The sequence below is a fragment of the Camelus bactrianus genome, chromosome 2, assembly GCF_048773025.1.
Source record: "Camelus bactrianus isolate YW-2024 breed Bactrian camel chromosome 2, ASM4877302v1, whole genome shotgun sequence".
Taxonomy (NCBI): domain Eukaryota; kingdom Metazoa; phylum Chordata; class Mammalia; order Artiodactyla; family Camelidae; genus Camelus; species Camelus bactrianus.
In genome coordinates, this window is record NC_133540.1 from 35,375,585 (window position 1) to 35,392,883 (window position 17,299).

The 17,299-nt window shown below is 38.3% G+C and overlaps 1 protein-coding gene across 8 annotated transcripts in view; it reads left to right on the top strand.

Annotated features, from left to right (window-relative positions):
• The window catches only part of INPP4B (inositol polyphosphate-4-phosphatase type II B), a 687,800-nt gene that overhangs the window by 637,735 nt on the left and 32,766 nt on the right, over nt 1–17,299 (top strand). For 6 of the 8 annotated variants that reach the window (XM_074378065.1, XM_074378058.1, XM_074378048.1 and 3 more), the window contains one exon: nt 11,151–12,542. The exons of 1 other annotated variant lie outside the window; for it this stretch is intronic. In XM_074378065.1, the coding sequence (XP_074234166.1) occupies nt 11,151–11,325 (175 nt within the window). In that variant the 3' untranslated portion in view covers nt 11,326–12,542. Of the gene's footprint in view, nt 1–11,150; nt 12,543–12,583; nt 12,914–17,299 lie in introns of those variants that run through there. One more of the 8 variants, XM_074378076.1, reaches the window with a different exon arrangement.

Genomic DNA, 17,299 nt, shown 5'->3' on the forward strand with positions numbered 1-17,299 from the left:
TGGGAAGCCAGTTGTAAGGCTTCCCCAGTGGCCATAATCAGAAAAGCATGTTGGACACAAAATCAAGTATCAGATAATTAAAGTCATTAGCAGTATTAGAAATTAAAAAGGAAGCAGAACAATGCATTCTGGTGTCGTCACTTTGATGATGTGTGTTGATACCTGCTTCTAACTAGTCATTTTTATGTTTATATGATCATTGGAAGGCTTCAATCCAAAGAGCCATATGGAAAGACATCAGTTTGGGAGAAGCAGACACTGTTTTGAAATCTGTATGTGAATGTAAAGTGTAAACTCTTAGGACGTACATGACATTGGGCTTCAAAACTGTGTGCAAAGATGCTTCTTCAAGTACACTGCCAGCAGCAGAGATGGTGTCGTTTCTTATGACATTGATGGTTAGGTGATTAGAAATTCCATCTTGGCTTTATTTCTTTACTAAATAACTGATAATATCTTACATAAAATTTCCAGTTGTGTCACAAAGTGGAAAGAGATGAAGCTTCTCACTAGGTTATGTTTACCCTCCATTCCGTGTTCAGATGAGTCAGGGAATGCTTTGGTTAGTGGACTCCTACTTTGTAAGGACTTTTTGATAAATAATGAGAGCTCCCCATTTTGTAGCTAGTCCTCAACTCATAAATATCTACTGTTTTTCTAAAAAAGAAAAAGATGACCACCTATTTCATTTTCTTGAATCCTCTTCATAGTCCCTTTCCTCTGTGCCTCGAAGCATACTCACCTCACATATCCCAGAACAGATTCATCAATCCTGTTGACTCTTTGAAGGTCTGTGATATCTTTCTTCCTTCTTCTTTCCACCATCAAGGATCTGGACCCAGCAGTTGAAATAGAATAAAATGCTACCTTCCATTCTTTGCTGCTCATTTATCAGTTTGTCAGTTGGTTGCAAACTAATTTATCAGTTAGTTGCAAACTAATTTCTGTCTCTAAAATTCTACTGAAAGTCAAAGGCTACAAGTCACATAATAATAGAGTGACCTTTATTTACTTTGCAACCTCCTTGCTCCAGCTGACATGATGGTTGAATTCTCTTTCTTTGAATCTGTGACTATATGCTATGTCGTCGTCCATTGTCTGCCTCCTTCCTCCCTGGACTTCAAATGCAGGCATTCCCCAGAATTATACCATCAGCCCTCATCTCTGATTATCATATAATCTTTACAGCCCACTATTTGCAGAAATTGTCCAAATGGATGGTATAGTATTGTGGTTTAGATCCTGTCTAGACCTACCTTTTATAGCAAATATCTAAAGTCTTGTATCAGACATATCATATTAAGCAGCATTTTATTTACAATAGCCAAGACATGGAAGTAACCTAAGTGTCCATCACAGATCACACACATACACACACACACATAGATAGATAGATAGATAGATAGATAGATAGATAGATAGATAGATAGATAGATAGATACAGGAATACTATTCAGCCATGAAAAAGAATGTTTTTTTTTTTTTTTTCCATTTCCAGCAACATGGATGGACTTGGAGGGCATTATGCTAAGCGAACAAACTAGTGGTTACAGTGGGGAGAGGGCGGGAAGGAGGGGCAATATATAGGTGGGAAGGAAAAAAGGTTTTATGGGATTGTATGAAATCATGTGTGTGAAACTTCTGAAAATTGTAAAGCAGTATAGAACTTAAAGAATCTTCCATTCAATAAAAAATTAAAATGAAAAATCAAATTTAAAAAACAGCATATTTGAATAGAATGCATTTCCCCCTAAACCTGAACATATTTTGTTTTAACTTTCTTTCCCTGATCTTCCCTTATCTAAACTCTTAACAGATATTCTATGTTTTGAATCACTTCTGTTTTGGAATCTGTAACTTCCTCATCCTTCCCTGGACTCCAAGTTCAAGCCCTGATCATTTCTTGTCTTGACCTCTATAACAGCCTCTTAATTGGTCTCCATGTCTCTAGTTTATTCCATCCCTGCCACGGTCCTGGCTCAAGCCATCCCCCTACTGGGACCAGGTGCTGTACTACAGCACACAGCTAATCGCACCACTTCAGTGCTCATGAGTCCTCAGTGGTTACCCACCCAACATTTTTTACTGACAATACAAACATTTGCAACAGAGCCTCATCTCATTTTAAAACAATGTAGTTGAATTTCTTATCACAAAATATGTGTTTGTTAGAAAATCTCTAAAATATATAGACAACAAAAAAGAAAGTGTCCTAACATTTAATTTTCCTGCCTTCATTTATTTCCTTGCTGCCCCATTATTACAACCAAAGCAGCCTGTGGGTCATTCCCAAATGCATCTGACATTATCCTGTGTCCGTGTCTTTCCATGTTAGTTACATCCCCGCAACCACACCCAATTTCTAGCCATTACAATTCTATTCAGCCTTCATTGTCCATCACAAAATTTTATTTCTCTAAGATGCCTTCACTGATCTTGGAATTCCTGTGGCAGAGATTACTGATAATATATGTAAAGCACTTTGAGTTATACCTTCAGGTTAGCCCTCCTTGGTGGATTTTTATTTTATATTCTGTCATTTTCATAGTTGTGTAACTGTTGATGTTTTTAATCATGCACTTGTTGTATCCAAAAATGAAACCTAAGGTTCTTGAATCTACTTTATTCTCTTTCACTAGGATTTTCATAAGTCATCACTTCTGGGAGTTACTAACATAAATTATAGCATCGTGCTGTTTGCAGGAGATGGAGGGAGTAAAGGGAGAACTGGGAAATAGAAATGGGAAAAGACTGAAGGATGGAGAAGGAGAGAGACCCTATCCTTCCAGAGAAGATGATGACCACTCCAGGGGCAAAAACTCTAAATTGGTTCTTTTGGAAGTTCCAATTCAAAGAGTGGGTGGAAGCAAATGTCTAACAGTATCAATGCTGCGATTATGATGTCTGATGTTGCACTGGTCCATGCTCAGCTCCATCCATTTCAGATGCGACAAGGAAGACCAAAAGCAGGATTACATCTTTGAAAAATGTTGACAGGATTCGTCTCAGTCACAGTTATCCCATAGAATGGTAAGGGCGGGAAGGGATTCAAAACCTGGGAGATCCAAGACATTGTGCAAAAGAAGATATAGCTGAACTTCCTCCTTAAGATTCAAGAGCTTTGATCTCAGTGCTGAGCAGATGAAAATATTTCCATCTCCTTGCAGATGGATAAGCATCACTGCTTTTTGACAAGCTCAGCTCCCTGTGGGAAGCTGCTATAAAGCTGGATTTTCATTCCATAAAAGCTCTATAGGAAAATGGTTTTAGGATGCAACCAAAAGAGTGCATTGGTTGCTTTGCCATGTGTCTACATGGAGACATTAAGATTTATTGAAACTTACTAGAGGAACAAGAGTGGTGCAGTCAGGGAAACAGCTTCCATCGGTACCAAGTCAAGGTGATGGAGGATCACAATCAGGTTACAGTAGCGGAGACAGTGCAAAGTGATCTGACTGGTTGACAGATGGATGTGGGGTGTAAAGAATGCAGAAGGATCATGGAGAACTGAGATGCCTGACATGAATGTAACATGAATGTCTGAGTGTGGATGAGTGTCATTTCCTGTGATGGGAAGGAAGGGAGGAGCTGATTTGGAATGGTGGGAGAGCAGGTGGACTCAAGTTCAGATGTGACCTCGAAACTGGAAGGGAAGTAAAACTTTGCCCTCTGAGGGTCTCTGGCTGGGCTTGAGAATTAAACTGCTGTAAGACATATTAACGGGAGAAAGCGTACGCACTCTGTATGTACTCTTTTTTGGCAATCCCAAGAAAATGAAGACCCAAAGAAATGTCAAAGCCTCAATGCTTTCATACTAGGTTGAACAAAGAAAAGCAATTGTGGAAAATTAACTGAAATATATGCGCACACAGGGTTGGGGTGGGGAGCTAAAGGAAGACAGTCGCTTCATCTAGGTCTGTTGTATAGAACTCTCTCAGCATTGACTCCCATCTCTGGTGACAAGAATGTTTCTTTCCTCCTAGTAGAGGGAGGGCATCTTTCATGGGACTTTTATCTCCTGCTTCCAGGAAGGAAAGGGGAGGTCAGAGTATCTTTTCTGCCCCTGCTGCTTTTCAAGTGCCTTCAGCTCAAAATAATCCTTATGCCAATGTGACATACTTGGGGGTGGCATATTCTGCCCCCTTCATGACCTTAAAATGGCTGTTAGGCATCCAAGTGAAGATGCGATATATGTCTGTAATTCAGGGAAGAGGTGTAAAGTAGAGAGAGAAATGTAAGATGCATCATCATACAATGATATTTAAGTTATGAGACTGGTTGAAATTGCCTAGAGGCAGTATCTATGGTATAGGAAGGTGGAGTCTGCTGTCCTAAATCCTGAGGCACCTCAGCATTAGAGAGGACAGACCTGGAACTTGGCAGCTGCACGTCTGGTCAAGGTATTCCTTGTCTGCGCAAAAACAGAGATGTAGCAAGGGGAGGGATAAAGAGGGACTTTTTTTAATACGTATTTACTGATTTTTTATTGCTGAGAATGTGGTTCAGTGCCTTTACATAATCTCGCAGTAATCCTATTGGGTAGATGTTAACATTCTCTCTTTAAAAGGGAAGATGGAAACTTGACTGAATAGACATTAGGGAGCTGGGCTGTTTTCTTTCCTGTTACACCTGTCCAAATGTGCATCTGTTCTCACTGATACCTGCTACTTCCCCAGGCTACTTTCAGAATAACCCAGGCATGTGTGGTCTTTTATTTCCATTTGAGAACTAAGAACAGCCCATGGGGTCAGGCTGCCTGCTCTGCCAAGTTCCCTGTCACACCAGGGAAGCTGGAAGGCGATGGGTTTAACCTCATTATTCTCTGCCTGGTGCTTATCGAGAATGGGATCAGAAGTCCTAGATTTTTGTTTGTTGGTTTCCTTTTCACTGGAGTATAAAAGTGACTCCCAACTCCAGGAGGGTGACAAGCCAGAGCAATGAGACCGTGGTGGTTCTTTTTTTTTTTTACGTACTTTAGCAACAAACACACTTACAGAATGTTTCAGAGGCTAGTCTCGTTTCTTCTTTCTGACTCTTACTTTGAAGTGATGAAAATGAAGGCATCGTGCAGGAGCTTCTATACAAAGAAAAAATTGTTACATTGCATGGGAAATAGAAAATGAGTTGTAGGCATCTGTCTACATCTATGTACTTATTTCTTTGTAGAACGGCCCTGGCTGTCTGTCTACTAACTGAAGGATGTATAGTGTAATATGGTTTGACTTGTTTCCTTTTTACATCATTTCTTTAAGCAAGTTTCATTCCACATTTCAGTTCCTGTCTAGCCAGGTGGGGCGAAGGTCAATCTCTATCATTTTGAGCTGTCCTCTTGCGACAGGTCCTTTTTTGCACTGAAACATCTGGAAGGTTTGTCTGTATCAATCATCAGCCACTGACGTGCTCGTTTCTTATCATTATGGTACCTTTAAGCACCTTCGTTTCATTGCATCCAAGCCAAGCTCAAGAGAAGAGCATCTTTGGCAAAGCTGAGCGAGGGCCATCCTCCCTGGATGCATCTCCCCGCTTCTGGTGGTCCTCCCTTCCCAGACACAGACACAGAACAATGCACAAGGTTCCACCCTCCTGGCACCAATGTTTGTCCCTTTGAATTCTCCACAGTCACTATGTTCTCTCTCCCTCTCCCCTCTTCTATCTCCCTCTCCCTCTCTTTTCTCTTTCAACCCTCAAAGATCCTTTTCCCCCTCAACGGACATCTCACATTTTCTCTGTCATAAGATTAAAGAACGCCAAATCTATTTAGTTCAGGCAGCTCTTGCTTTCAGCACTGCTAAAATCCCTGGGGCACATGCTTTATGCTACAGCCTAAAATATAAGAGAGCCAAACACAATTCAATACCTCAGAAATTATTTTACCACTGTCCTACGTACATTTAAATATAGCAGTCACATTGCGTATTAGCCTCCTTTATCCAAACAAAATTAACCTTCAGCATTTCCTCCTAAGCTTTTTGTCTTCAGTCCTTTAATCCTTTATGATATTTCTTTCTGGACCTCATCCAAATAGTCCCCTTTCTAAAATTTGGAGATCAACACTGGAATCAATTTTCTGATAATGGTCTGATGGATGCAATTATACTTCAAACTCATTCTCTCTTTTTCTTTCTCTTTTTTTCTTTTTAATTTTTTTTTTTTCTGAAACACTTTTATCTATCTTTTCTTGAGTTGTCTTTCTGGGATCTGCACTTTTTTTCTCTTCAAAGCAATGTTAAGTATTGTCTGAAAGTGTCACTACTTGGAGCCTGGCTGCTTCTGACAAGAAGGTAGGCCTATTTTCCAAATATTTTGTAAACTAAAAGAGTGGAATTGGAAGAAGAATGCAAGCCATCATACCAGGGAAAAATTAAATTCAAACAGTCAAATATGTCTGTTTATTTTTTAAATTCTGCAAATAGATGAGAATGAGTAAGAACCACTTTAGAGACCAAATACAATGTCAACATGCTTTGCAGTCTGATTTTTGCCACACACCCCAATTCCTTCTTATTAAGCTGTCATCTGTTCTATTAGTAGAAAAAGTATGCTTCTCTAGAGTATGCAGCTATGTTTCAATAAAATCAAAGAATCGCAGGGAGATAGAGATGAAAGAAATTTTAGAGGTCCTTAATCTAATCTAGCAACTAGCAAGCAATCACACCTGCCAGTTTCTGAGAGGCAGCGGGAAATCCTTGCTTGAAGGATCCCAACCCTGAAGTGAAAAGAATGTATTTTTTCCATTTGAAAGACAGAGATAAAAATTCCCTATCTACTAGTTGAGCAAGTTTTGTAATCCTTTTAAGCCTGTGGAGATAATAATATTGACCAGTTGGACTGTTTGTATGGAATGAATGAGATAATATCTATAAAGCAGCTGTCCCATGATAGGACCTGATACATAGGAGATCGCTTCCTTTGCTTCATTGTTCATATGTCCATTGCTTTGCAGGATTGTCCAAACTTTAAACTCCTGAACCTTTGACTATCTGAAATCAACCACTTAAGCATAAATGTTCCTCTTCTCGAAGCCAGTGGAATTGCTCTCATCCCCATTGTCTTCAGTCTTTTCTGAGTGACCGCTTTCCCAGTCATCTTCCTGGCTACCATGCTCTATTGTCCCCGAGTTCACAGTAGCCCTCCCCTTACAATACCATGTCCAGAAATGCATGCAGTGTCCTGTGGGGAGGACTCCTGCCCCCCTTAGTGTGCGGTCTTGCTTAATACTGCTCTTTCTTTCATAGCAAACTTGTCCGTGATTATTGGAAATACTCTGTGACCTGGCCATTCCAAACAGTGACATAGTCTTATGTCTTCTAAGTAATTTCCCCATTTAGGGGCTTTTCCAATGAATGTCACAAAGTATTTTGAATTAGGTTCTGAAATCCATTTCAATGAAGAAAGCATTTTAAATGTGGCTGGTGTTTCAGTGGCCACAAAGGCAATCTTGCTTCGAGGCCAGTGGAAATTATCCCAACTTTGATATTCTTTCATTAAAATTTCCCCCATATTTAAGTGGTTTTTTCTTTATATTTTTAATTTTTTTTATTTTAAATTTAATTTTTGGAAAGTTTTGGTAGATAATTTGGCATCTAAGAGTATTTTGAGTCACCAGATTTCTAATTGGACTTTGATCTGAACTGAAAACAAAAAACCCTCTCCCCATATTTTACCAGGCTATCATATAAGCATGCTCTGAATCAGGGAAACTACATTCTTGGGATCCTTTTTTGCAACTTGCTGTTGTAGAAGCATGGGCAAAGCCTTTAAATTTATTTTCTCGTATATAAAAGGTGTAATTCAACTTGAAGACTTTTTAAAAGTCTCTTTACATCTGAGAATCTCCAATTCTATGGCTTCTGTCCCACAAGGCTCTTTTTGACACCAGACCCACATTATATTCATTTTCACACAGATCTGCCAATTTAAAATCTGACACAATCTAACATTCTAGAGCCTGAAACACGATGCTCTATTAAGATCGATTTATCAAATGACTGTAGAGTCGAATAAAGCTCTGTAAGATGTTGGCTCTAAAATCTTGACTCATAATTTCAAGATGGTATGCCTATAGCTCTGAGCTTGGATGTAATTAAAGGTGAAATGGTCTCATTTTAGTGTGGCAGGAAATCAACTTTCTGGTCAGAAGGAGAGATTCTTCAATTCAGTTTTAATTGGTGATTTTCCTTCGGGGGAGCTTGAGGAGCTGGAGTGGTTAAAGGGATAAAATACCAAGTAGCGACACTATTCACGAGCAATGGCCCAGCAGGGGGAGCTGGGAGGACTCTGACTTCCATCTTTAGAGGTCTGAACGATTTGAGAGGAGACCTGTAGTGGGGGATTTGTGATCTAGGCTGCATCAGAAGTCGCTGGTAGAAAAGAAGGGGGGATAAGCAAATATCATCAAGTCACGCACGTTGGGTTTTATTTAAGGAAATGTCTCCTCTTGTAGGCAGTGATGTGTTTAAGACTGAGACATTTCCTTTTACTTGTTTCTATTTTAAGTGATTGCTTTGACAGTTCTTTGAAGAAAAAAAAATCATTTTCTGTGCTGCAGATTCAGTAACTGCCCTTAAACGTCTGATCATGTCACATTTTCAGTGGCGACACCAATGTAATTCGCTTCCATGGTGATCTACCAGTTAGGGATGGTGAAAACTAATGACACGGGATTTTCAGGGTGCCGTGAGGGGCAGCCACTAATTAATTATTTGTCATAATCTCCCGGCGAGGAAATTGCTAATATTATTACTTAGCACATCCTTTGCATTTACACTTGCAGAGTGTTGAAAAATTCATCGGTGGCCCTGAAGAAATAACCTTCAGTGCTGTTCTTAGCAGGATGCAAGAAAGCCGCCCCAGCTTCGTGTGTGCACTTGGTGACACGGTCAGAGCCCCAGCTCCATGTGCTCTGGCAGCCTCGTCTGCTACACTGCTTTTAATTCCAGCTGAATAATAGCAGGGTTATGTCAAAGGCATTTTTAATTTATTATTCTAATCTCCAGAGACTGAAGTTAGTAAACAACAAATTAATTCAATTATAAAGCTGCCCCTCAAAAAAAAAAAAAATCTTTTCATGTAGTACTTTTACTTGGAAGGCATATTCAACAAGCAGACTGGAAAATATTAAATGTGCTCTGGCAATTGTAGAAAAATGTCATTTGGTATGAATAAGTCCCCTGTATTTGGAGTAAGGACTGTTACAAGGTCCTTGCAACATACTCGTCAACCAGTAGTCTGTTCCTCAGCCAGAGCCTGTCTGCAGGTGGCCTCCCTGGGAAAGGGAGAGTATTTCTATAGTATTCTATAGATAGATGGTGGTTAACATTTAACCTAAATTTGTAATCAAAACATAACTCTTATATCATGATAGATAGATAGGTAGGTAGGTAGGTAGATAGATGATAGATTGATAGATAGTTATGGTAGATGGGTGGGTAGATGGATGGATGGACAGATGGGTGAATAAATAGATAGCTGGATAGATAGATAGATAGATAGATAGATAGATAGATAGATAGATAGATAGATAGATAGATAGAAAGAAAGGAAGGAAGAAAAATGATATAGGAGACTATGTACTTACCCTTAACAAGGATCACTGGAAAGGAACCAAAGTTTTCACAGTTACTAAGCTTTGCTACAAACAACCTTCATCTTAATAGTGGACAAGAAGGATTATTAGTGACGATATTAGAGAAATAATATTGGATGAGGATGCTTTTCTTAGTCACAGTCAAAGGTATCCATACTTTAAAATCTACTGCATATTTCCTACCTAGTGAGGAGTAGAAAGTGTAACGAGTAGCCAAGTTACTTGTACAACTGACAACAGGAACTACTTAACCCTCCCTTTTGCTCGGGAAACGATTTGTTTTCCAGAGAAGCTTCTACTTCACTTTGTCACTGGCTTCATAGTCCTCAGGTCTTAACTGAACAAGGAAACACTAGAGCACAAACCAGCGTGACTGATCTGATGTTTTAAACTAAGACAGGTTGCTATTTGAAATAATTATGACTGCTGTTTGTCCACATGTGGCCACTGGATGTGTTCAACACCAGGTCAAAAATCTCTGTGTAGGAGGTTCTCAGAGGCTGCGACTGGTTGAAAGGGGACCATAGATTCTAAGCAGCTTGTTTAGAAGGTAACTTTGCAGGGCACTGTTCATAGACAGAAGAACAGCCCAGTTTTCTCCCTCAAAACCTGGTAGAGCTAACAGAGATCAGAAACGCCTCGACAACTGAATTTCTGAATTCTCTGAATACTGAAGAAATATGCCATAGAAAAGAATTTTGATTTTTGACTTACATCAGCATGTTGTATTTCAGATGTGCTGTAGTTGGAGCTGCTCGTAAGTCCAATTACAAATGCCCATTTTTCATTTACAAAGAAAACACAAAACCTGGAAATTTAGAATCTTTTTATTTTTCACTGTGTCACTCTGCAAATATGGATTTCTTTTCAGATCGAGAGTCCATAGGAGATAGATTTGGCCTCATCTCAGTAAGACGAGCAGGAGACAACATAACTTACGAGCCAAACTGACGGAAGGGTGCTGAGTTGGGTTTTGTTAAACTAATCTTATGGCTGGCAAGGATGACATGTCAGGTGTTTCATTCATTTTAAATACCAAGCCATTTCCATAAATCACTTTTATAACTTTAAATACATTATACAGGCACAGTAGTAATAGATGGGGAGTTTAAATGTGCCAGACATGTCCATGTCCTTCACTACATACTGTGTTTCTCATTTCATTTTCCAAAGATGTCTTTATCAGGTTGTTTTTATGGACTGATCCGTATTTTAGTTTCATTCGTGCGTCTTGCCTATTGGTGCTGTGATGCTTACTCAAGTCTTGCCGGTGCATACGCCTTCAACACACGAGAACGGCATCATCGCGTCTCTTCCTTTTTGCTCTAAAAGCAAAAGGAATCTTTTTTTGCTACATTTGTCGATGTATCACAGTGAGGAAAAAAAAATACACAGGATGCATTTGGGGGTAGTTAGCATAAAAACTTCCTCAGAAACCTCTGTATTATAGAAGATAATGTGTTATATTTCAGGATATTTACAGTTGCATTTTTTTACTGTGTGAATGCTATACTATTTTCTTTTCTCCCCTAACTCCCCACCCCCCTCCTTCCCTGTTTAACAGCAGACAAACCCAGGGAGCACTGAATGAATCTGATGATCCTGAAACAGGCTGTCTAAGTGATAACAAGCCAACTTCTCGACACTTCTATCCCGTCGCCTTGCTGCTTGTCAGCTCACACCTGCTAGTCGTGTGGCTTATTTTAAGTCTGGCATTACTTTTAGCCAAATACCAATAAGTTCTATGTTGTATTCCTTTCTTTTCTACAAATGACAATGGACCTAAAATCATGAGGACACTGCTGTAATTTCTACATTTTCAGATTCACAGAACTTAAAACACACACACCCACACACACAAATGTTTGACTTGTAAGTGTTTTGTTTGTTTTTCCTAAAATCTAAAAAAAATAGAAGTACTATGCATTCAGTGAAATTACTTTGCTCTTTTGTTCATGGAAAAGTGTTTCCCACTGTTTAACTCAAGAAGAATTTTTAAATTCCTGTCTTTGGAATAAGACAAAGAGCAGAATCCTGAAAGCTTGAAGTTCTGCACCTCCAGTTCCTCTTCCCATTAAATTTATCAAAGAAATTGACTGAATTTGCACAACACATGGAAACCCTGAGACAAGTCCTAGAGATGTGAGAGGTTCCAGACTTGATTTCCGCTGTGCCGGTCTCATTGTTGCCGTCAGCTGATGGAACCTTCTGTTTGAGTTGTTAACCTGGTCTGTGATTTCTTTGCTGCGATTAACCCTTTTCTGTCAAGTAACTTTCTGGAGAGAATGGCTATTTCTGTTTTGTAATTAAATTAACCTGTTTGTAACTATTGTTTGGGTTGATTTGGCTTTCAGAATCCTTTTCTATTCTTTCTGACAAAGTCTCGTTTGTGTCTTGATGCCCCGTTTTCAACCCCTGTGACTCGTGTACTGTCTGTGCACAAGCTCGCTTCTTTAAAGCTGAGACTTGGACCAGGCTGTCCCGAAAGCCATTTTCCTCTTTGTTGCACAGCTAAAATATGATGAAGTCAAATAGAGATGAAACTTTTCTTTAAAAAAATCTATAGGGCCAGACTTAATAAATTAAATGCCTTATTCCTAGAACCTACATCCTTAGGGCTACATGTAGATTTTAATGTGTTTTAAAGAGATGGAGAAATTAATTTATGGAAAAGTTATAAAAAGGTGGATATATTTATGAAACTAAAAATGAAGCTGTATTGTGGAGCAAATTATATTTAAAGAGTTTATGAAACCTTAAATATATGTTAAGAGCCAAGGGACTCGAATCATCGTTTTTTCCGAGGGCAATAATGGTGTTGGGCCTGGCCTAGGATTTAATTTTGTAAGATGTATCATCATTTGTGAAAAAAAAAAAATGTAGAGTTGAATCTTTGTTATTTTTACTCGGACTGTTGCTGCAACTCTGCATTGAACAAATAAAGCATATTTATTTATTCTGTGTTTCATGAAGTTGTCCTTTTTCCCCTTTCACCAGAGAAGGATGCCGCATAGAAAATGTCATGAAGAATATCAAATGCAGGAAGTATGCTTTCAACATGCTCCAGCTGATGGCTTTCCCCAAGTACTACAGACCTCCAGAGGGGACTTATGGAAAAGCCGACACCTAAGTTTACCAACACGTAAACTAACAGGAACACAAATACGTTCCCGTTGGATAATCGCCACCTTTCCTTATGTTTTCATTGTCATGCATTTGTGGAGGGAGGTGATCAAAGATGTATGCCCAAATCTAGGAATTGCCTGAATTAGTCATCTATCAGCATATTACTCGGAAAGAAATCCATTAAACAAATCTGAAATACTACTGTGTATTCTAGTTCTAAGCTTCCTCGGATTGATTCTCGCTGGTTGAGATCAGCTCAGAAAGGGAGCATGTTGTTTCATGGAGTATTTTAATGAAAGGTGTTCAGAGAAGACCTAGGTTACTACCAAGCAACTGGAGGTGCTTCAGAGAATGGCCCTCTCGACTCCAAAGTGACGATACGTGTGTGTCAAGAGGGGGAAGGCTTTGAAATATAACTTCATGGCCTTTCTCACACAAAACCTGAGAGCCCTTGGGTGGACTTTAAAAAATATTTTTCTAGTGACTTGAAATTAGGGAGAGTTAACTCATTATCTTGACTACAGAAGCAATTTGTGTGTGCTTGTAAAGACTTTTTTTTTTAAATGGAGGTACTGGGGATTGAACCCAGGACCTCGTGCATGCTAAGCATGTGCTCTACCACTGAGCTGTACCCTCCCCCTGCTTGTAAAGACTTCTGTTATCCAGTCACGGTGTGACTAGTCCTCCTTACCAGGCAGATGGACAGTGTTATTAGTAAAGCTGTAAAAATACTTTCTGGAAACATGGTGTCTTTTCAAAACTCTGACTTGGGTTGGATGGATCCATAAGCCTGAACTTTACGTGGTCAAGTTCAAGAAAGACCATAAGGTATCTTTGAGGTATTTTCTAGCAGTCATCTTGGTATAGAAATACAGATGCTCTAAATATGCATAGATTAGCATATGTGAATAAGCCTTTTAAAACATATGCAACCATAACTAGTGAAAAACCAAAACAATTATTTCTCTTAACCTGAATTTCAAATTTGTCCTTCCTCTGTAAAATAACGCCAGAAGTTTTCCAAAAATCCAAATTAGAAGTTACTTTTAGAGATCAAGTATAACACCATTATAAATGCCTAAATTAAAGCATAAAGAAGATCTACCCCCGATCACCCAGCTAGATGGTTTTAGAACTATAAACGCAATCTCTTCTTACCTTCTTAGCCTGTGGCTTCTGTCTTCTCTAAGTTGCCACACTAAATATACACAGAAATTGGGGGAGAATGCTAGTTAAATAGAAACTGGTGTTTATTGCTGGAATTGAAGCTTAGAGTACCACGGTCTGAACAAATGAAATTTATTTTCTCCAAATTTTAAGAATATATTCTTTTTCCTTCCTCATCTGAGGAGCATGCCATCCAGAGCATAAATCCTCCATGGAAATGCCAAAAACCTGTTACACAAACATCTTTTAATTATGACCACATTCAATGGGTGACCTTAGGGGCTTTCCGTCACTGATGTGATAGCTCTTTGGACAAGACGCCTGTTGAAATTAGGATTCCAAACAGATCTCTAGGCTCACACTGGGTTTTTCAAATTACTGTAATTTTAGCTAACCCTTTGGGGCTTTTAATACCAGAATTGTCAATCTATTATTTTAGTTAAGGACTTCTGGGGATTGTACATGAGGTAGTTAACGACTAATTACAGCCTTTTTAACAAAAAGATGCTGTGTGCTGTGGATTTATTCATAGACAAATTATCTTGGTATTCTCCTTTGTACCTCATTCTCCATTTTACTGATTAAACATAACCTTTGAATTGTTCAATTTCATTTGGAAATGGTAGGATTTGTGGTTATTTTCATTATCCCTCTGGATTTAAGGTAAAGAGGTTAGGGTGACAGAGGTTTCCTTGAACAACTGTGAAACCCTATTCGGTATATGAAATGGTACTCTGAGCTCCAAGCTACCTTAGGTGATTATCATCCTGTAAATATTCTTATAAACAATAGCTTTTGTTTGTATTTCTAAAAATGAAACCTTGATTCAAATATGGGAAAAATATTTATTAACTAGAAAGCCAACAGTAGGGTTTTCTGTTTGGGGAAGACATTTCAAAAAATTTTTTTTCTTTTTCATTAAATGCTAACATAGAAGTTCTCAAAGAGTTGAGCTTACTGTAAGCCAAATGCATATCAGTTCTTATTTATTATTAGCGTAGTCATCTGCATTTCCCTATAGGAAGCCTGTATTTGTGCTACTTCTAAAAGTGGATTTCATTAAGAACTTTGTTATTTCATATTGACAACAGTAATACTCCTTTCCTGAGAGATTCTCCAAGTATCCTTGGAAAACTTAAGTTTCTTTCTAAGTTGAAGAGAAAAAGTTACACAAAAAGTTTTCAATCTCTTTTGTACAAACACAGCCTCAGTCATGCTTTTCTATTTCCATTTTCATTTGAAAGATGCACCAGTCATTCAATTTTAAAAGATCATGTTGAGCCAGAAACTGAACTAAGAAAATAATATTTCCAAACAAGAGAATTTTTTCCTACTCAAAAACATGTTTACCCTCTGATATCATCAAATATAGATAGCAATTCTGTATTAGTTATTTAGAGTCCTACAGAAAACATTTAAAAACAAGATAAGGTGGTATGCTGATTATGTTTGACCCAGCGACAAAAGACCCAGAGCCTGAAAATATTCTGCAAAACAGTTAAAAATAAAAATTTGAAGTATTTTATTGAAGCAGACCTACGCTTAGATGCACCCATTCATTTATTTCTTATGCAGCTGTTTCTTTCTTAGAAATATCACCTTCAGTTTTGTCTGTACTCTGCCAAAACAATTCTCTGATGTCAATAGTTTGGTCAATCCAATAATCCAGTGAGGCAGAGTAACCATCTGATCATGCTAACAAGTTGTACTAAAGTGACCAACTGCCCGGATTGAGCAGGATCCCTGTAACTAACCTCCAGTCCTTACTTTATAAGACTAACACCTCCTCTTCTGGAGAAGTGTGAAGTCTTAAATCTAATGTCTGGATGGAGGGAACTTCTCTTTTTCCCCTCAGCTAAGTATGGTGTTTTGCACAGAATAAGACAGTGGAAAAGAAAAGATTTGTATAGAGTAATACTTTTCTTCCCTAGAGAACCAAGTCCCTCCCTATATAAAGTTCGATAAATGCTGAGAAAAGAGGCTAACAGTGGTGTGCTGGAACTGGCTTATGCTGACTCATGATAGTTGATCATTAAATTCTGTAAGCCAGTTGTTAAGCACAATTACTAAATATTAAATTATAAAACCCAACTGAATAAATTTTATTAAAAACAAAGGTAATACTTAAAACTTACCAGTTCCTAATTATTTTACTGCCTTTTACTATTCATCTGTGCTCTTGAGGTTATGTATGTCAGCTGCATTTGCACAAATCAGCGTGTGCTAACGGTGCCTGACTCCACATCCCACTGGTAGCTTGAAATTCACCACAGTGGGCGTTACACCACAGAGGCTGCCAAGTGCTACCAACCCATCCTTGTAACTCCTGGAGAAACAGTTGTTAAACACTTACCAGAACACAGCTGAATGCCACCATCACTTTTTCTCCAGAAGATAACCAATAATTGGAAGCAGTATTAAATTATTAAAATGGCATGAAATGCAATCACTCATCTTCTGATGGCTACCGTTTTGTTTTGGTTTTTACCTTCTTTAAAGACTCTTATTAGGCTATAAGCAAAATTTGGTGTTTATATTTTAGTCATCATTAAATCATTTTATCGTAATGATGCGTTAAAAAAAGACTCTCTCTGTAATGTTCTGCAAGGGGAATCTCAGCCATGCAGCTTTAGTGTAAACCACAAAAACTTTAGGCTAAATTCAGGGAGATGTTAGCCTCATTAGAGCATCACTAAAAATGCGTTTGTACTTCAGTATCAATTTTGAAGTTTATGATTTTCGCATTTGCTAAAAGCAGGAAAAACAGTAACGTATTACTGTGCCCAGATTCTAATAAATATAGCTCAGTTGAAAACCAAACTGTTAGATTAAACAGATTAAACTCTGGCAGTATGCTAAATCACATAGATGTTTTAGGTGTTTGTTTTCCAAACAAAATGATATATCAATTGTTTAGTTCAATATACAAGGCACCTTTTGTAATCTTTTGGGAAATAAATTAACTTTTATCACGGATTTAAGAAACTGGTCTGAGAAAAACTGTGGTCAGCAGTTGTTGCAGAGGGAAGCAAATACATTGAACACAAGGCGTCCCTAATAGCTGGAGGCTTCACACTTTAAGAGCTACTGAAGAGGATAATATGCTGAGAGTCCTGTCGTTGATTGATACTTTTAGGTGAATTCACAGAATTCACATTCATTGAACCTAGCTGCAGTCTGCAAGAGCTACGCTTTTTTCCCCTCCTATATTTATGTTTCATTACTTTATAAAGGAAGTACCGATCGATTATAGCTTTTGTTTCTTTGGACGATTTAACTCAGAACTTTCTGTCCAAACAAATGCTACCTATAGCAAAAACTGCCTTTAAGAAACAGAAAAAAATATAATATTTTAGATGAAATATTGCAGGCCAATTAGGTGTAGAGTTAAGGTGTGGAAATTTGGATTTTCACCTTCTA